At 33.1% G+C, this 20,517-nt stretch overlaps 1 protein-coding gene across 1 annotated transcript in view; it reads left to right on the top strand.

Moving 5' to 3' along the window:
- Positions 1-6,860: 6,860 nt before the first annotated feature.
- The window catches only part of LOC125070226 (serine/arginine repetitive matrix protein 1), a 39,705-nt gene continuing 26,048 nt past the window's right edge, over positions 6,861-20,517 (top strand). Inside the window, exon 1 of the mRNA XM_047679996.1 lies at positions 6,861-7,106. Coding sequence (XP_047535952.1) covers positions 7,025-7,106 — 82 coding nt within the window. The 5' untranslated portion in view covers positions 6,861-7,024. The remainder of the gene's footprint in view (positions 7,107-20,517) is intronic.

Raw genomic sequence — 20,517 nt, 5'->3', positions numbered from 1 at the left:
AGTTTGATATTGTTTGTATTTTACCCGACCAAAGCAAGCCCGAGCTGCTAGTTAATTAAAAAAAAATATATTTAATTAATAAAATGGAATAGTAGCAATGCCCCAAATTAATTAAGGAAGGAGTAAGGACGACAAACAATTGACGCTTCGAGTATTTACACAAAGAGGATTTCTTACTTTTAAATGTACCTTTAATATATACAGACAAGTTCAACAAATTCATGAAACATTTAATTTAAAGTTTAACCATATATAAAAATCTTACCAATTCTACTAGTAGACGCGAGTTTTATAAGTTAGAAATATAGATTTTTATGAAGCGCTAAATCTGCTAGAAAAACAATTCCCTCGACCTTGGCGTAACAGTAATGTTTACGTTTTAAAAAGATTTATATTAACGTGTATGATAAAATGTTTAGAGCGCCACGGATCACGTTTACGATGGCAATTTGTATTCAGTTATCTGAAATAACGTTTTTAAGGGAAATATTTAAATTTATAGGAAATAGCTACATATTAAAGTTTACAGACCGTGTATTTAAATGTGCATTTATATCCAAACGGACATACTACTTACTGATTTGATCGTAGATAATACAATTTATTTTATTGTGGTAATGTAGGGAGGTCAACAAACCCATCATATTAAGGGGTCGCCCCACTCAAAGATATTACCGCTGTAATAAAAATCAACTATCCCTTAAAACGACAATGCCTTAAAAACTATTGGAATTAAGATGTTTTGCCCTATCAGTAGTAATAATTTCTCACTCACCTAAATCAAAAGACAACAAAACAATTACTGTTCGGCGATAGAACATATGTTGTGTAGAGTAGACGGAACAAATGTTTTTTATTTTCGGTCTATTGGCGAGATTAAAAGACCTGAGGTCCTAAAATAAATCTCTCAAGTCGCGCAAAAAACAGTTTTTAGTCTTACGAATTTAGAACTATTTTCATTATTTCTTTATTTGGTTTTTCTGTGAATCAATAGATATAAATATGAAATTAGATTATAATGTGTATGTATAATACTATAATCATACAATTTGTTCTCTTGTCATATTAAATAATTTACATTAAACGCCAGGGCCGGATATACCATTTGGCATTTCGGGCTTCAGCCCGAGGCCCCGTGGATTTAAGGGGCCTCCAGCTAAGTCAAGTTAAAGTCAAAAATAGAGGATAATGCGAAAGAATCCATCGTTTTATTAAATTAAACATATCATATGGTTTGCAGCCCTGCGGATCCTACAATTAATCAAACCCATTCAATTAATTTAATTCAAGTCTACGTTCAGGTGTCTCTTAAGTGGGGCCCCTAAGTTGTATTAGCCCAGGGCCCCCTAAACTCACGGTCCGGCCCTGTTAAACGCAATATTAAAATCATATATAAATACTCTTTATTGTACAACAGTAAACACATAATTTAGTCACGTTTAAGAAAGATGCGGCCTTATCGCTAAAACAGCGATCTCTTCCAGGCAACCTTAAGGTAGAGGAAAGAAACAAATATAGAAAGAGTAAGGCGTTGGGTATTAAGGCATATAAATTGATTTAATACTATAAAATTGGTTTATTAAGAGCCCCATTGAATAAAGTATATTTTGATTTTGATTTTCAACCCACATACAACATAATTTATATCAGCACATAAACTATAAAAAATACGTTATAATTGTGACACATACGTATCATGTGTGCCACGTGTCTGCCGTTAATCTTCGCCAATATTATAAATACGAAAATAATTCTGTTTATTTATTTATTGGTAATTGGTTTACGTTTTAGCCGACCATAATTTATTTATTTACTAGCTGAACTGGATTTATCTGCGTCAAATTACAAGACTCCCCCGTCAAGAACTGTCACACAATTCGCCCCCTCGGGAGGTGAATTTAAAAAGTCAATGTCTAGCCAATGGTCGGTTCAGCGGTTTAACAGTTAAGAGGTAACAGACAGAGCTACTTTCACATTTATAATATTAGTATAAAATTATTTGACACAGATAACTAATCACAAACAGTAAAAGCAATATAACATTATAACACAAAAGTAAAACTTAGACATTTATAATACACACACACAATGCGTGCACCGACAAAAGAGATAGTACTAATTAAAATTTTATTTTAATTAATTAAAGATAAAAATAATTAAACTATTAATTATAAAATAAATGAATATTGGGTTAGTAATTTAATAATTGTTTTATTTTTTCCTGTATGCCATATTTCATATCGGTTTTAAAGGTTACAAAAGAAAAAGGGTAGAAAGACATAGGGTACCTGAAATCTAACCCCTTTTCACTCGCGACCGATGAATTTGAAACGAGCAATTTATAAAACACATAATACACTAACCGTCAGTACCAACTCAACGACCTTGCGTCAAATCTTACGAAATTTAAAAGCGATTGCGTCCCAAACTTTTAACTAGCGGATGTAGCTGCTACAGGAACTCGAAGAATCCATCAAGTCTGGCTACGATCACGTCAAAGTTTACGATAGTTTTTTTTTTAATTTCCTTGCCGATGGTGTTAGAGGAAGCGTTTCTTTGTAATTTATAAATAACTCGCCCAGTTATTGTGTAATGCGAGTTCTGTTTAATGCGTGTATTAAAACGTTTATTTTTTAACTACCAAGGAGAACTTTTTATATTGTTTCATTGACGATTTCGGTTCAAGAACAGTGTTGCCAGCTTAGCTTATTTACCACTAAACCCAGAGAATAAATTGAATTAAGGGATATTTAAGTTATGAAGTCAGAAATCCCGAAATGAAGCAAGATATCTTATGATTTCTTTCTGTTTAATAATGTCAAGGTTTTTCATGTTTAATTTAATTTTCGCCGCTGTTTTTTGTTGGATGGAGTTAAAATAATGTGCCGCTTTGGCAATATTACAAATTTCAACCAAAAAAATTAAGAGAGTTAAATGAAAAACGAACCCAGTATGGAAATCATGAGTCTTAGCAGATATTTAACTGAAATCTGACTTTATTTATGTTTTAATCTATAATTTATTCTATGCAAACCTGAAGTAAAGTAAAGGTAACAACCTGTATACGTCCTGCTGGGCTAAGTCCTCCTCTACCTTTGTGGAGAAGGTTTGGAGCTAATTTCACCACGCTGCTCCAATACAGGTCATTGAATGTAGGTTTCCTCACAATGTTTTCCTTCCCTGCCGAATACGATACGAATTATAATTCATATTTATTAACAAAAATTAGGCAAACGGAAATTCGATGGTGTTTGTCTGTGTTTGAACCCTCAATAATCAGCTATGCACGCATCAAGATAATTGTAATTAATTATAACACCTGTCTAGATCTAATAAATCTAATATCTAAGTAATATCTATAATCTAGGTCTAATAAATAAATAAAAAATAAATACTGAGTTTCTTGCCGGTTCTCTTCGGTATTATAGATTTTACCAAAAAGATGGTAACTTAAATTAATTAAATATGTAATCAAATAAGCTTGAATAACGAATGTTTCGACATTGATTTTCAATATAAATAAAGGAGCTCAGACGAAACGATCTAATTATGTACTTATTTGAGATTAGCGATAACTAAACAATTATTTGCCTAACGATACAGATATTATATACACCTGTATAGATTATAAATTGTTTACACCGTGAATATGTTACTGCAAAAGCTCTAACTTAGGTAAATCTTAAGATTTTCCAGTAAAACCTAAGATTAAGCGACATGAGTTGGTAAATGTAAGTATTTATTATAAAGGGACGACTTTTTCGGACTTTTACCATTCCAACCAAACCTAACTTAACATGTAAATCCTAAGATTTACCAAGTGAATGATGGTAAAATTTCAAATCCCAAAGTTTTATTGACATTTACCATTCATAATCGGTAAATCGGTTTTCTGGAAAATCTTAAGATTTACCGAAGTTCGAGCTTTTACAGTAACATATATAATAGTAAATTTATACAGAAATACATATTCTAATACAATTAGCATTGAACCAAGCGATTTTCCCACCCGTACTGTAATGGTGCTGCCACACTGCATACATATAATGTTTTAAAACATTATTTTATACTAGTACATTAAAAACAAGCGTAGAAAACTAGAAGTAAGATTGTAGCAGTAGACTGATAATGATGATGATGCCTGTGTCATTCCACTGATGGACGTAGACCTCCCCCAAGGCGCGCCACTGAGCCCGATCTTCGGCCCTTCTCATCCATGTTCTACCACCATCTTCCGTTTATCGTCGCTCCACTGTGCCGCAGGGCGTCCTCACTACGTTTGCCGATTCGCGGTCTCCACTCTAGAACCTTCTTGCCCCAACGGCTATCAGTTCTTCTACAGAGGTGACCGGCCCATATAGTTTAAAGTATTAAGTATTTTATTATATATATCACCGATTTACATAAATACGTAATACGTAATAACTGTTTGGAGTAAAAATATTGGATTAAGAATTTGTTTCAGTTAAGAAATAGATAGGAATAAGGCTACCTAATGGTAAGTGGTCACCACTTCACATAAACATTAACGCCGTAAGATATAGGTACAACCAACCTTGGGAACTAAGTTCCTTCGCCCTTGAAACGCTGTCATTGTTTTATAACAATTTATATCAATCAGATTGGACTTTGGATTTACTTTCCGAGGTAGATGTTTTGTTGAAAAACATTAATGTTAAATTATGTTACATAACCATAAAACATTTCGTCGTTGCGCGTGCAAAAGTCGCTATGTGGTTTTTTTCTTATTTTTAGATTTTTGTGCTGTTTTAATCGTTATTTCAATTTATGTAGCTTCAACTCGTATCAACGTCACATAGCTAAATTGTAAAACTTTTAAATTATTGAAAGTTATCACAAAACTGTTTACAATACATGCGTATTGAAATAACGATTAAAACGGCATAACAATCTAAAAATAAGAAAAAAACACATAGCGACTTTTGCACGCGCAACGACCATTTGCTATAATTTGTAAAAATATGTTATTTAACATATTCAATTATATTTTATAAAATTATATTACTCCAGTGTGGCAGCACCATAATGCATCTTACCGCAAGCTACGTGTTTCTGTCATGTGGTTATTAAAAAATCATATAATATCTCTAAAACTACGTAAAACGCGCGTGAATTGGGACAAACTAACAAAAATTACCTCTGTATTATCATTTATAACTGAATATATACTCGTAGAATAACTATTCCTATAGTTAAATCAAACGTAGTATTCTGTTTGAAAACCACTGAAGGGCTAAGCAATGGCGCTTATAACACCACCCTGCTCCAATACGTACGTACAAATTGGTGGATACAGACAGATTTTCATCCGGAAAATGCAAGTTTCATAGCGATGTTCTTTGCAACCGAATACGAGAATTACACACACGTGAAAGTTCAGTGCTGCTAGTTCAAATTTAAGCCAACAATCTTGAAGACATCTCGGCTGTTTTTTCATAACGATTGCCCTTGTCTCTCCATGTAATTCGAACAATAGCTAGTAAATTTATGTTAATTACAATAAGAATTTCGAATTAAACGCATGACTGGTTGAATTGATTTAATTAATATTTTGTATGGTCCGGGTTGCCATATGTAAATATTTTATTAAAGCGAGAAAACGAGTTCAATAACCGCTAACAATTTTATTTATATTTCTGGTTTTTTTTTTACGAAACAATTTCCAACTTCACTTATGGAATACAATAAATTATTTAATTAAATATTTTTAATTACTTGCTTTACATAAACCGTAATTAATGTATAATTATTATTATTTTTTACTTTGCTGTCTAGTGGAGACTAGAACAAACCAAAGTATATAATTTATTAACATAAGAATTGATAACATTAAGTGCTCAAATATAAATTAAAAATAGTGATTGTATTAATAGATTTGAAGTAGTTAAAATTTAAGAAATAATATTTGCGTAGTTCATTTAAAATATTGTCAGTTTGTCTGATACGCTGTAAACTATTAAACCACTATGATTTAATGAATTATATCCTTGTAAACGTAATATAGAACTTTATTTATCAGTGAATTTGACTTCGTTTTTTTCATAAAATATTTATTTGTTAAGTTAACGGTCATATTCTTTGATGTACTTAACATTACATATTAGGGGATATCTGAACATCGATTCTAAAATATATGCCAAGGAAACATTTTAAAATGTACTGTGCCATAGAAAACAAAAATAATATGCCCAATTTTGGCAAATTTACAAAAAAAAAAAAGGGATTGCATTACCACACGCGATAGTATTTATTACGTGTAACATAGCAATTTGTAATACGTACATATATTTATATTATATTTTCGGCAATTGAAAAAGTTAGTTAGAGTTAATTGAGAGCATTAAATTCGGAATGCCGATAATTAATCATTATATATACTACATAACACATTTTAATCCACTTTATTACATATATAATCACTAATTGTTAAGTCAATACATGTAACAATGAACGATTATATTTAAAAGTTAAGTACTGTTCCCTTTTTAGTACCTTGTTAAGTCAATTTTGATGATATTTGATCGTTGAAATAGAAGACGGCTACAATCCAAACACAATGGTGATGCAGCCGAGGAAACGACTCGTTCCAATTTGCATTATTTAATTTTAACACAATGGTTTATTTCAACAATTAAGATTTTTCCAAATATTTGTTGTTATTAAAAACAAAGCATAGGATGTCTCAAAAATATTTATCATAAAATTTATTTAACAATACTCTACCCCTTTAAACCTTTGTGCTCTCGAACTTCTCTGTACGTCCCAGAAGAGTACCCCTTCAAATATTTTAATAAATTTCCTTTTCTTTCCAGGAATCAAACCAAGCAATAAAACTTAAATTTACAACAAAAGAGAAAACAAAATAGAATCAAATGGAAAAGTGTAAATGCGAAAGACATATCAAACATATATCATGTCCTAAAAGAAAGTGAAGTTATTAAGGTTTTAACGATATGAAACAAGTGAAGTGATCTTTTGGTGATATGGATGAATAAACGCTGTAATGGGGTGTGGCCAGAGCAAAATTAATCTTTATCCGAGGAGAAATAAAAATGGTGGAAAAGGGAACAGTGCCAAAAAGTCAGGTGAGATTTAACACGATTATGATCGATGGCAAACAGATTGTTAACTAAGCTAAAATTAAACGGAAACAGGATGAAATTAATTTGAACTCACGAAAAGATTAAAAAAAAAATTATATGTTACTATTTTTTTACTTTTTTCCAAGTTTAATAAGTAAACGAGTTTATGTCATTAGCACTAACTCACGTGGCTTCGTGCACAGAACATCGACATTATCAGTTTAAAAAATGTTGTGATATTTTAGGCACCATATATTTTGTCATAAAAATATTTTACTATATATATTTGTTATGTCGTTTGTATGTTGCAAAGAAATACTCATTAAAACTTTATTAACACAAGAAGATCAGCTTATTGTCTCTACGAAGGAAACGGATGTTTCCTTTAAATTTCATGTCTCTAAGTCCTTTAGGCGTGCATATAGTTAGAGTCAGCGAGGACATTGTCTTTTATATAAAGATATTTCAAATTCAGAACGATCGTCAGAGGGACTACATACTGTTTTAAAACAGTTATATTTGTGCCAGTATTGAGTTGAACTATTCCTTTATTCAATAATTGGACAGACTACAACGATCTTATAGGAAATTAGGATAAAATACATGAACTCAAATTACATCAAATGATTTAAAATCAGAAGGTGATACATATTATATTAACGTAATACCTTATGTTTTCCACTAATTTTTAAGATTAAATAAACTGCCTCTTCAATTTAGTACTCAAATTCCAAGATTCTGGGTTCGAGTCCCAAGTAGTCTTATAATATATAACCATTGAGTTTTTCCTACCAAAAAATTCTCATTATTATTCAGAAGTTCGGAAGTTCGCAATGTTATACTTCTATATGTCGGAGAGCACGAAAACCCGTTGGATTAGTTGAAGAGCGCCATTTTTCCCTTATCATATATTGCCTCCCTTCGGATTATAAAAGGGTTCGTATAGAGCACCATGTTTGCGCACACAATTGCTTACTATAATATCTCCTGTGCTGGTTAGTATGGAAAGTTTATCTTTTATGCTTTTTATATAAAAAAATAATATTATGTGTATACAACGTTATGTTACATCAGCACACTAAACGTCATAAAATGTAAAATCATTATTAGTGCACACAATTCACTACAAGCTTCATTCTACAAAACTATATTCAATGAAGCTACCACCGCTGCGGAATTCTTTTCTAGATTAGATTCTACCGAGATGAACCGGCGAGAAACTCAGTAGTTACTCTTTTTCAACATTGTAAATACTTACAATTTATATTTACAATGTGTATATAATATAAAATCCGGCCTGGAAGTCAACAAGTAATTTAAGCTTTATCATCTATACTGAATTAATAATCTTGTACTTGAAAAATGTATATACTTTTTTATTAATGTTTTTTTTTTACAAATGATTTGATTTTATGAATTAATTAAATAAATATTAATTCATAAATTCAAATAATTATAAAAATTAAGTTAAAAAATATCTGCGGAATTTTATTATAGAAACGGATACCTTGCCCCAAGAAGGATTTATTGACTTTGCAGAGTCGGAATCTTGGCATCATAGGCTTATCCTCACGTCTTACATTAAATAAAATAAATAAAAAGTAAGTTTCAAGCAAATTCATTTTAAACCAACTTACGTTTAGTATGTATTAATTTACCGTATTAGACGTGTTAATTTAACCTAAAACATCAACTTAGATGGTGTCCATATATTGTCCATGATTTATGGCCAAACTATTCACCGTTCAACCCTAAGGAACGTTTCGATTTATCCGCTCTCAAACAGACTGCAAACTTTTCCTCGTACTTGGTAACAACTCAAGTGATCTATTAAAATAAATGTCCTTAACAGAATGTGGCACGTTTATTAAATCGAACAACGAATGTTGTTAAGTAGATCAAGAAGTAAATCTTAATGGAATTTCGAAAAATGTCGCGTAATTTAACGTTTTTTTATTAACTTATTTTATAATCCAGATGTCGTAACACTGGTTTCTTCAAGCGTAGGTTATTTAGCCGCGGTGCTTAGTAAATACACCTTGCGTCAGTTAAAATTATGCCTTATCTCATATTATAAAACAAAAGGCGCATGTATGTGGATTGGTAACGTATGGAAACGCTTTGTTTGCTTTGCTATAATGTTCTGAGCGGGCCATATGCCGTTCGTGTTTTGAGTTCCATATATTCTGGTTTTCTAACGACACGTTGTTCCCATTTTCCCTTTGACCACGTGTACTTACACGATATTAAGATTATTTGTATCTCCACTGGCTTTTGTTATTTATTATTCTTATTTATTTTATACAAAAATCTTACATTACAAATGCGAATGTAACCCTGTCTGTCTGTCAAATTAGATGACATTTGATCTCCGCAGAAGGAACTTTTTATGCCCAGCACCGGACGACCGACCAATATAAATCAAATAGAGCCCAGTACAATAACAACTTTATAAAATTAATAAATTAAATTTTACTTCTTTGTATGTTAAAAGAACAAACATGTTATTTAAATATATAAAACATCCCATAACAATTCGCTTAAATAAAGAAACTCATGTAAGGGATTATAAGGAAAATATTGTATGTTAAACGAATGGCGTTCTCTCGACACTTGCAGACCTTAAATGATAATATCCGTAACACAATATGGATGTTAGGAGTTTTATAAGAAGTTACGTCCCGAGAAATAAGATAAAAGCAATTTCACACACCACCGACGTCCGTACCTCCTTAATAGATCTTATTTATTCCTCAATTTCAACATACTTTGGATGCTTATAACAGTCATAAGATATTTTGATTCAATTCTTCTCACGGTAAAGACAATTTAAATATGGAATAGAATCATGATGTCAGTAATGCAGAAACCGGTAAATGTCTAAATGTAGGAAAAAGTAATCTTCTAGTGCATTTTATATTATATTAAATTATTGTTTTAACGGCGATTATATATTTTTTTTTATTAATTTTTTGGAAAGATTTCCACGTATCATAGTTTAGTGCTGAATGCAGTCATATACAAGCCTAAAACTGCAATATAGATGTACATATAATTTCGGTAGATCTTTATGAGATTAATCTGCTCAGACATCGATAGAACGATCGCCGTTCAAGTTGGCAAATATACGTTTTTTTAACTGGCCGCTAGATGGCGTTGCAACACAATAACTTCTACACCGTTCAACCGACGGACAAGAAAATTGGTATAACCTAATTTGGTACCACCTATTATAAACCAGCCCCTTAGGCAGTCTATCTACTGACTTAATATAAAATATTAAAATAAAAAGATAAAGTATGATGCCAATAAAATCACACTGAGCTAGTATTATAAACAAAAGATAATCAGACATTTGTGTGCGTCTATATTATACATTAACCGAATAATACAAGCATCTGCCTTCTTGTATTTCATCTAAAATATATATAACCTCGTACACTTAACCGATTTTTCATGTTTTTATATAACAGAAACTTCAAATAAAGTAAGTATCCAGATCATAAAAAAACATCTAAGTTACAAAAACGTTTTGTAGAAATACAATAGCTTTGTATTGAATTACATCGACAAGTATATCTGAGACCGCGACGAATTGGAATGAAAAATGTCTGAAAGTACCAATAGAGCAATTACAGGACGCCGTCACGTCACAGGCTTTACTGCGGGATGTGTCTATTGATCCTGTTAAAAGCAATCGAAAGGGATTCCGCGTATATTGTTTGACACATAGCTCTTATGCCGCAAAAAATAAGGATCATAATGCTTAATATAAATACGTAATCTTTGACGGAGATAGGCAAGGCGGTAACTAAAAGTACGCGGACGTGTATTAAAATATTCATGAAGAAAACCGCTTGAGACTAATTCCTTATAAGGTGCAGGTAGACCACCTCATTTTAGTGCATTAAAGTATATGTTACGCTAGCAAAACATCTATAACTATACTAAAATTTGTAGCTAGTTGCTCCGTCTGTCACGGCTAAATAAGTGAATCGATTTGATGACATTTGGTCTGAAGCAAGCTTGAAACCCAAGGAAGAAGACATGGGCTTAGTTTTTAAACCCAAACCTGGTGATCCCTAAAACGCGAGCGAAGACGCGGGCGAGAACTAGTATCTATATAAAGTTACTCTATCTGTCTGTCTGTCCCTGGACCCCAATGAAGGACACAGGCTACCAAGTTTTTTATACTGCCACAAAACGTGAACAAACTATGACAACTAGTATAGTATATATTTTTTAAAAGCAAAAGAACAAGTGGTTCCAGTGGAAGACATCAACATTAACATAGATCGAGATTTCAAAGCGCAAGCCACTGATTTTTCACGAAGTTAATTTGTGTTCAATAATTCATTTTGTGGTCAGCGGTGAAGGAAAACATCGTGAGAAAACTTGCATGTGTCGGATAAAATTTGCCACATACATTTGTGGCAGAAATTCATCTGTCAAAAACTCGAGAGCTTCTTGAGAGCATTTAAAGCATGTAATGGAGGCTATATGTTATCATTTATTACACATAAATGAAATAATTAATCAAAGTTCCATCGACGATATTTCTCTTAGACATACAATGAAAAATAGAAGTTTCATGATTCATCTCCAACTACTGATCATTTATAATATTCTATGTTTAATCGAATGCTTAAAGATTTTTATTCTATTTTTAAATTCTAAGCAGGGAAATTTAAGATTATACTTTTTGGATTTCCCATTTACCCTTGTACATCAACATCACTACATATTATGTTACAACATCCGTTTGGTATATATATATATATATACGATTTTCTCTAATATACAGGTTGATTCACGATTTTGTATAAATTGGTAATATTATGATAAAAGCTGAAGTTGTGTATATTATTATATAAGCATTTTATATAAACACGAATTGTATTCGTGCGAGCAGAGTCTGAAGGGTTCGTTATACAGTAAAAATGTTCACTTCACCGCCTAACTGTGACATCTATTCCATCGCACGAAATAAAATGGCAACTCTAAAGTACTGTCTATTAGGATACATGTTCTCCTCCTCTTACAACCTAGGCTTCAAGCGAGGCGTGAAGAGGCATCTTGCATCGGCATGGTAAGGGCGAGTAAAGCAGTTCATTCTTCTTGACTGGACTGGCAGTTTTCGCGTTTGGACTCCACTACCACTTACTATCGAGTAGTGGAGTCATACGCCTGCTCGGTAGTAAAAAAAAATGACTCATCAAACCTCCACAAATATATATATATCTGTAATTTAATTATTTTACTCCGTTTGTTCTTAATAATTCATCATAAATAAAATTGTTTCACCGTATATTAATAAAATAATGCACTCGCAAATTATTTATTTATAAATCAATGTTAAATAATTAAATAACCAGAAGTATTACAGTAATGAGCCAAGATAACCCAGAGGTTAGAACGCGTGCATCTTAACTGATGATTTCGGGTTCAGGCCCAGGCCAGCACCACTGAATTTCATGTGCTTAATTTGTGTTTATAATTCATCTCGTGTCGGCGGTGAAGGAAAATATATCGTGAGGAAACCTGCATGTGTCTAATTTCAACGAAATTCTGCCACATGTGTATTCCACCAACCCGCATTAGAGCAGCGTGGTGGAATATGCTCAAACCTTCTCCTCAAAGGAGAGGAGGCCTTAGCCCAGCAGTGGGAAATTTACAGGCTGATTATGTAATTACAGAAATGCGTAAATAAAACCACGCGGTTTATTTCACAATCTGGCCGTAGCTTTATGTCTCGATGTAAAAAATGAAAATTCAAATAAAAAAGATAATTTACGTACAACACTCATTTAAGAAACATTCGCGAAAACTGGAATGAGATAAGAATAGGCCTTAACAATGAATTTTATATTTTAAGTGTTTATGATTAACATGTAGATAAAATTGATAATAGATTTTGTTAACATGTCTCTATTTATAATTACAAAATAATATTATATGAGCTTTTAAAGAGTGGTATGTCGATATTACTTTATGGTTTGATGATGTTCCATTGACCGGCTACAGTCTCAAAAGAGAGTAACCAACTGCTCAGGATTTAAGCAAAACGGCAAACACATCACTACTCCCTCACTCTCTTTATTCGATAAAACTGGCATAACAACTTCGATCATATTGATTTTTTTTATTGAAACGATCGAGGGTACTTGCTGTATATTATATTACAAGGATAATTCTCCGTCTAGATTTTTTGTTTGGATCTTTTATTGACACACCTCAAGAGTCAGATCGACTAGAATGTCACAACATCAAACGACATAGATCTCCTCTCTCTTGCGTGTTGGTGTAGATTCACTTTATTGCAATTTATTTTATTTATTCTTCAATGAATTATTACTATTTTAAAAAAACAATTATTTCAATAATAACCTTCTTCGATATTTCACAGCTACGGCGTCGAATGACGGCCACATTTTTTTTTTCTAATAAAAATTAATAAATTAGTACTAATCTTCTAAAACATAACAATTTTCGCCCTATCGATTTCAAAGTTACAATACATACTTACATAACGTGTGATTAAATATAAAATTGTTTAGATTTTATTTTATATGAATAGATTATCTGATTCCGAATAAAATATTTGTTTGATAATAAAATATTATTGACAACAGCACGATCAGTGGTAATAAAACAATATAATATATGTTCCCATAAACTGTGCAATCTAAATTTATGGTAGATCATAATCTGAATATATAACTCGTGAACGATAAATTATTAGGCTTTAGAGTCAGATTTATTTAAAAGTAAATTCAATACATTATATTAAAATATTCATCGGACATTTCACGCTGCTCAAATGAAGTAATTCCGTTAATAGAAACAATTAAAAAAAGTTGGAACACCAGTTGCTAACCGATGGGTCTGAATTTTGAACCTATTTACTAACGTATTCGATCACGCGTCTTAGTCATGAAGAACAGTCAATGCACAGGATGTATCGATGTGCTCAAGTGTGTGCAACAACGGCTATCTGATAGAACCAGTGCAACGAGGTAGCACTAAAGGACTGCAGACTTTAACCGGAGCAACTGACGCTTTTTATTGGCTTTATCTTGGATTTTTATTCAAGATTCACAGATTTACAAGCTCGTGACTATAATAATGAGCCAATCATTTTACACGAGGTTAAAAATTGATACATTTAAGTATAGTTATTTATAATAATTTACTTGGTAGCGTTTTTCACTGATCACTTATCTACCGCCAAACAGCGTTACATATTCCGTTATGAAGAGTGAGTTATCCAGTGTACATGACATATTCATTTCCAACGTTGGTGGAGCATTGGCGATGTAAGGGACGGTTGATAATTATTACACTGCCAATTTAAATAGGCGGTGGTGTCAATTTTTTTTCTTTTGTAAAAACAATTATTAAACCGTAAAAAATCTTGAGAAATGTATTTCAAATAAAAGTTGAACCTTTAAAATATAATATTAACTTTATAAGATTTTAAATTAACATGGTTATTTATATTACTAACAGTATTTAAAACGGGATATTTACCATGTTTTTTATTTATTGTTCACGTGAACAAGACATTCGTAGATAATGTCGAAATATCGAGCTCCGCCAAATAATAATAAAAAACATGGTAAATATCCCGTTTTAAATACTGTTAGTAATAATATTAACTTGTCTAGTTATGTCTATAGTCTATTTCAACCACAAGAGGACTTCATTATGGATTTGCGAAAAATTGACATTTCGTACATCGACGAAAGTATCATCGGAACTTTAGAAGTCAAATTAAAGTGGATATAAGTAGTTGAGTGGAATTTTAATTAATAAATATATATTAATCAAGAACTGTTCGTAGTACACAACATGGCCGAGCAGATCGCATGGAATACGTAAATCCTTCGATTCGAATAGACTTTATATATTTTGAGTTCTTTTGTTAGCAATACGACGAATTGTTATGTATAATGCGTTGCGCTTTTGTATTCGTCCCTCGTCCGTCCTTGTGTGCCCTCGTGTGAAATGTCTCACATCCTCGTTATCCTTAAAAGAATATAGGCGAAACCGTAAAAGAAAAAAAAAATTACCTGAACTTTTTATTTAATTTCTATTCGGAGCCGTAACGGCCCAGTAGTGAGAAAATGTAGATTTCAAATGAAGTTAGCAGGTTCTTCAATATTTAGTATTGTTAGGAATAGTCAATATTACTGCGCCTATGAGATGGCCCAGTGGTTAGGACGCGTGCATCTTAACCGATGATTTCGGTTTCAAACCCAGGCAAGCACCACTGAATTTGTTGTCTTTATAATTCATCTCGTGCTCGGCGGTGAAGGAAAACATCGTGTGAAAACCTGCATGTGTCTAATTTCAACGAAATTCTGCCACATGTGTATTCCACCAATCGGCATTGGAGCAGCGTGATGGAATATGCTCCAAACCTTGGAATATCCTCAAAGGGAGAGGAGGCCTTAGCCCAGCAGTGGGAAATTTACAGGCTACTAAAGTAAATGTAATGTAAAAACTGTGCCTGTATCTATGAGCGCTGGTAACTTACTAACATATGATGCCTTCGCCCGTCCACTGAGCTAAATTGAAAAAAAAGATCTGTTAGATTATATTACTACACAATAGTCTGTTCGGTAAATTAATGACAAAATGTGAGCAAAAAGTAAGCCTATTAATTAGCGTTAATACTATATTTAAAACTTATTTATTCACTAATGAATGACAAAAAAAACGATACAGGCGTATTACCTGAAAGTCGTTGTCGATAATATAATGCACAATACTTATACGGGTTTAAGCCTTTATCATTACCGAATATTATAATCTGTGCATCAACAAGTGGATATTACCACGCGATAATGGAAAAATATTACTATAATTATGTTTAAATATCTTAATAAATATAGAGCTTAATAAACGACTAGACTTACCGACTCGTGCTGTAAATATATATACCGTATAAATATGTATTAATTAGAATTTCATACGATATGTTCTGACTTCCTCGCAATATTTAGTTGGCGGTAGGGCTTTGGCAAGCCCGTCTGGGTAGGTACCACCCACTCCTACCGCATATATTCTACCGCAGTACTCAGTATTGTTGTGATTCGGTTTGAAAGTTGACTTAGCCAGTGTAACTACAGGCGCAAGGGACGTAACATCTTAGTTCCCAAAGTTAGTGGCGCATTGGTGATGTAAGGAATGGTTAATATTTCTTATGTGTGCCATTGTCTATGGGTGGTGGTGACCACCGGCCAACCTATGTATGTATATCATAAAAATAAAAATATATTTTCTGTCATCGCGAAGGCGATATGTGTTATAAAAAACAAATGAAAACACAAAGACAAAGCTGCTGGCGAAAACTAGTATTTTAAATTTTGTTCAACATTAGCCAATTGCAGTCTACTGCTGGATATAGGTCTTTACCAAAGAGCGACAAAGTTCTCGGTTCTCTTCGGCGTGGAGTCGAGTCCCACCACGTACTTCAGGTCATCGGTCCACTTGGCTGGGGGGCGTAGTATTTTAAATGTCGTTAGTAGTTGTCAATTATTTTGATAGAACCTCTTAGCTGAATAAATTATGTACCTGTAACGATGTCACACCATTGCCGATATAAATTAAATCACATTTAATTAGAAATATTACTAAAGGCTTGTAAACTAAAATCGTTAGTCATAGCTTTTTTATAAAAAAAAAGAAGGATTATATATATAATCTACTAACGAGTATAACAATGCTTACTAACAATGCGACGTGCCTTATAGATTATGATATATTTAAAACAAACATGGCGGACGGTTTGTTTTATCATTTAGTCAACAAAAAATACATTTGAAAGCAAATGTTTTAACGCTGGCTGCAAATAGAGGACTTTGAAAATAATGGCATGTAATTTTGCCTATGAACAAAAAGAAACATTAAATATATGTATAAAAGTAAATTTCACAGAACTGATGTCTGTGAATTAGTAATGCTATAATAATAATAAGCCTTTATTCTCGTAAGTCTTGTAGCTATGAGTTCTACGTCGGGGCAAGGGGCGTGTATCATCGTCCAGGGGACAGCGATAAAGGTAAAAGACTAATCCTGGACGGAAGGTTCAGCAACACTTTGTCTAACTGGTTTCGAAGATCATCAACTACTACTCAACGTAGGAAAGCCGGAATCACGATATCACCGCCTATACACCGGTGTGGTAAGCTCCTTGGCGCTGTACGTCGCACCCATTTCGGTTGATATTCTTAACGCTCAAAACAAGGATCCGCCCAGGGGACTCCAAGCGGAGGAACTGGCGATTTCGGGTGGAAGCCAAGACAAGCGGCAATAGTATCTCCGCGAGGAAAATAGCTACGCTAAAAGGCGTCGGCATAATGCGCCTTTTCCCCCGCCGTAAGATATTAGGAAGGTTCTCTATACTCCAGTCAGGGCGTCATGGTTATATGTGAAAGCGATCCCGTGGCACCCTTCGAAAGGGACAGAAAAGCAGATTACCGCTGGTTTTTTATTAAGTATTCCGGCACTCTGTTGCCGGTGAGTCCCACACAACCCCACGCTTCATGCGGGGGAAATGCGTCCTGGTGTCCTGGTTTCAAACCGTGGCTTTGCCCAATTTAGTATTTTGATGAGTACTTCTCAGGAATTCATTAATTGGAGTGTACACACTCAGAAGAAATTCATCAAGTATCTATTTGAAGATACTAATAATAATGATAAAAACGAACATAATTGAAACAAAAAAGATGTTAAATATGAACTAGACAGTATTGTGACAGCACAAATAAGATAGACAATCGGCTTATTTCGGCAACTAAAAGCCACAGTCCTTGATATCCAACACAGATTTTCAGTCAAGGCCGCCTTACAATTATTTACGTCTACGAACGACAGGGACAGATACATAATCTACAAAGAGTAACATTATTCAAAATCGTAAGAAGAATTGTAATATCAAACATATATACTTGTAACCCAAGGTTGGTTGCAACCTGCACACTGAGCAAATAATTATCATGTATTCGTAGTTTCGTTAACTTTTCATATAACTTTATCAAGCTGAGGCCTACCTTCCTATTTATCAGAAAGATGCAGCTTGGTTTTTAGATAATAGTTGGTATATAATTATATATTAAACGATTTATGAACATATGTCTAGTGTCTTACGTGGACACTCTGACCGATGCAAATTAAAATGGTAGAATCACGCATAAGAGTCGTTAAAACTCAGATATACGTGGGTGGTAGTCACTTTCCATAAGATGAACCTATTGCTCGTTTGTCATTTACTCGATAAAAATAACTCAAATATTCCATAAAGATACAACATATAAGGAAATCATCAAAATATATACATCCCGCCTAATAAAATTACTAGTAGCTCGTCCAAAATTATCTCGAACATTCGGTCCGGCGAAAGAAATTGTCACACGCTGAAACCGTAAAGAACAGGGCTGTGAAATCTAGAAAATACCTTTTAATAAGAGACATTTCATTTGTAACGCGTAGCAGAAAATGGACTTAACCAATATACATAAAATTTATATCAGAAATTGAAGCGTGTTTCTGAGAAGGTTGTAATATAAAATTGCAAGGAATTTAAATCATCTCGGGATCCGAATGACGGTATCCATCCTAAGTGTCTCTTGAGGACCAAAAGGGTATTTTATTTACCCATACATAATTTATTACTTACGTACTAATTACTGTACTTAGCAGATTGCGTTATGTTCGTCCAATCGTAAACAAGCTGTGTGCGAGCGAGACGAACGTGCGGAGATTATATTAGGCACTATTGGACGAGCTAAGCTGCTGAGTCATGCCTTGTCAAATCTCCCATAACTTGATGGATTCTATTATTCAGAGACAAAATATTTTCGAAAATTGTTTTTTATCCCCATATATTGACAAGCTTTCACACGCTCTCGTGGATTTTGAGGGATAAAAAGCTTATGTCACTCTCCGGTCCATAAAACATTTCTATAGTATTGATCTCCGTTGCTTCGTTGGTGTATGTATGAAAGACCAACGAACTTACTTTTGTATTTATTATTATTCGAAGAGAACATAAACTCCTTTTTTATATAAAATGGCGCCTAGCCACGGACAAATGACCCGCCTGGTGTTAAATGGTCACCATCGCCCATAGACATAGGCACCGTTAGAAATATTAACCAAACTTTAAGATGATATGTCTGTATTTAAATTGGCTCACTCCTTCAAACCAGAATACAAAAATAAGAAGTTTTGGTATTTGGCGCTAGAACAAGTGATGAATGGGTGTTACCTACCCAAACGGGCTTTTATCCGGCCATAAAGTCCTACCGCCAAGTTTATACTGTTAATCTAAACATATAATGTGTTGTATCGGCCAGTTATATTTAACTCAGGTAAAATCATGTAAAAAAAGTTTTAAATATAATTTTGTATTCAATGAACTCAATTCAGTATATTAATAATAAGCCGATTGAACGTTTTCGTTAATGTTATAATGTCATTAATTATAATTCGAATAAATTAGTTGCGTACTGATTACAAAATTAAAAAAAAAAACATGACAAATACCTGCATTATTTTTTCTCGTAATTTATTTCGTACTTGAACAGCCGAATACGTGGTATTAGCCGACAAAGATTGATAAACGTACTATACTGTACTGTACCTAACAGTACCAGTGACAGCACGTAATGTCCCATTGCTAAGCTAAGGAGTAAATCTACTACAATAAAGAACAAACATAATTATTACACTTGGTAAAATATCATCGGTTCTTTACCAATCGACTTGTACATTGCATGCACAAATTGAACACGTGTAACTCAGATTTGTATTTACGTACTATAGTAAAATACATGTGTTCTATCCAATGGGCCATCATCTCTCAATAGCTAAAAGAAATGTCGCTTCGTATTATCGAATTATTCTTTGATTGATACCGAAAAATAAACAATACAAGCCGATATTCCCTTAACTATCAGTTAAGTGGAAACTGGGAATTGAGTTCAGCAAACAACCAACAAATAACAAAGAATGACAATTGTTTTCTCTTAAAAAATAATAAATTCGATTTGACCTAAGTTTTAAGAGTCAAATAAGTTTGTTGTTCTGCTTGTCTAACGAAAGAATACATGTACGTAAATATTATATAAAGGTACTGCTACCAAAAATTTGGTATCTCTTTTATGGTTGTTTTTTTACTGATATAGGTTGGCAAATTGGCAAATTGGGCACCTGATGTTACTTGGTCACCACTGTCCATAGACATTAAGGCCGTAAGAAATTTTAATCATTCCTTACAACTCCAATGAAACTCGCCCAACCGGAAACAGAACGATAGAAAGTATTGCATCTTAGTGGTTCTACCACTTTATATGATGTGTGGGTGGCCCAGACGAGCTTGTACGCCTACCACCAATTAAAATAATAA

The sequence above is a fragment of the Vanessa atalanta genome, chromosome 2 (assembly GCF_905147765.1).
Source record: "Vanessa atalanta chromosome 2, ilVanAtal1.2, whole genome shotgun sequence".
Taxonomy (NCBI): Eukaryota; Metazoa; Arthropoda; class Insecta; order Lepidoptera; family Nymphalidae; genus Vanessa; species Vanessa atalanta.
Note: the sequence above shows the minus strand (reverse complement) of the source record. Positions and strands in the feature narration are given on the sequence as shown.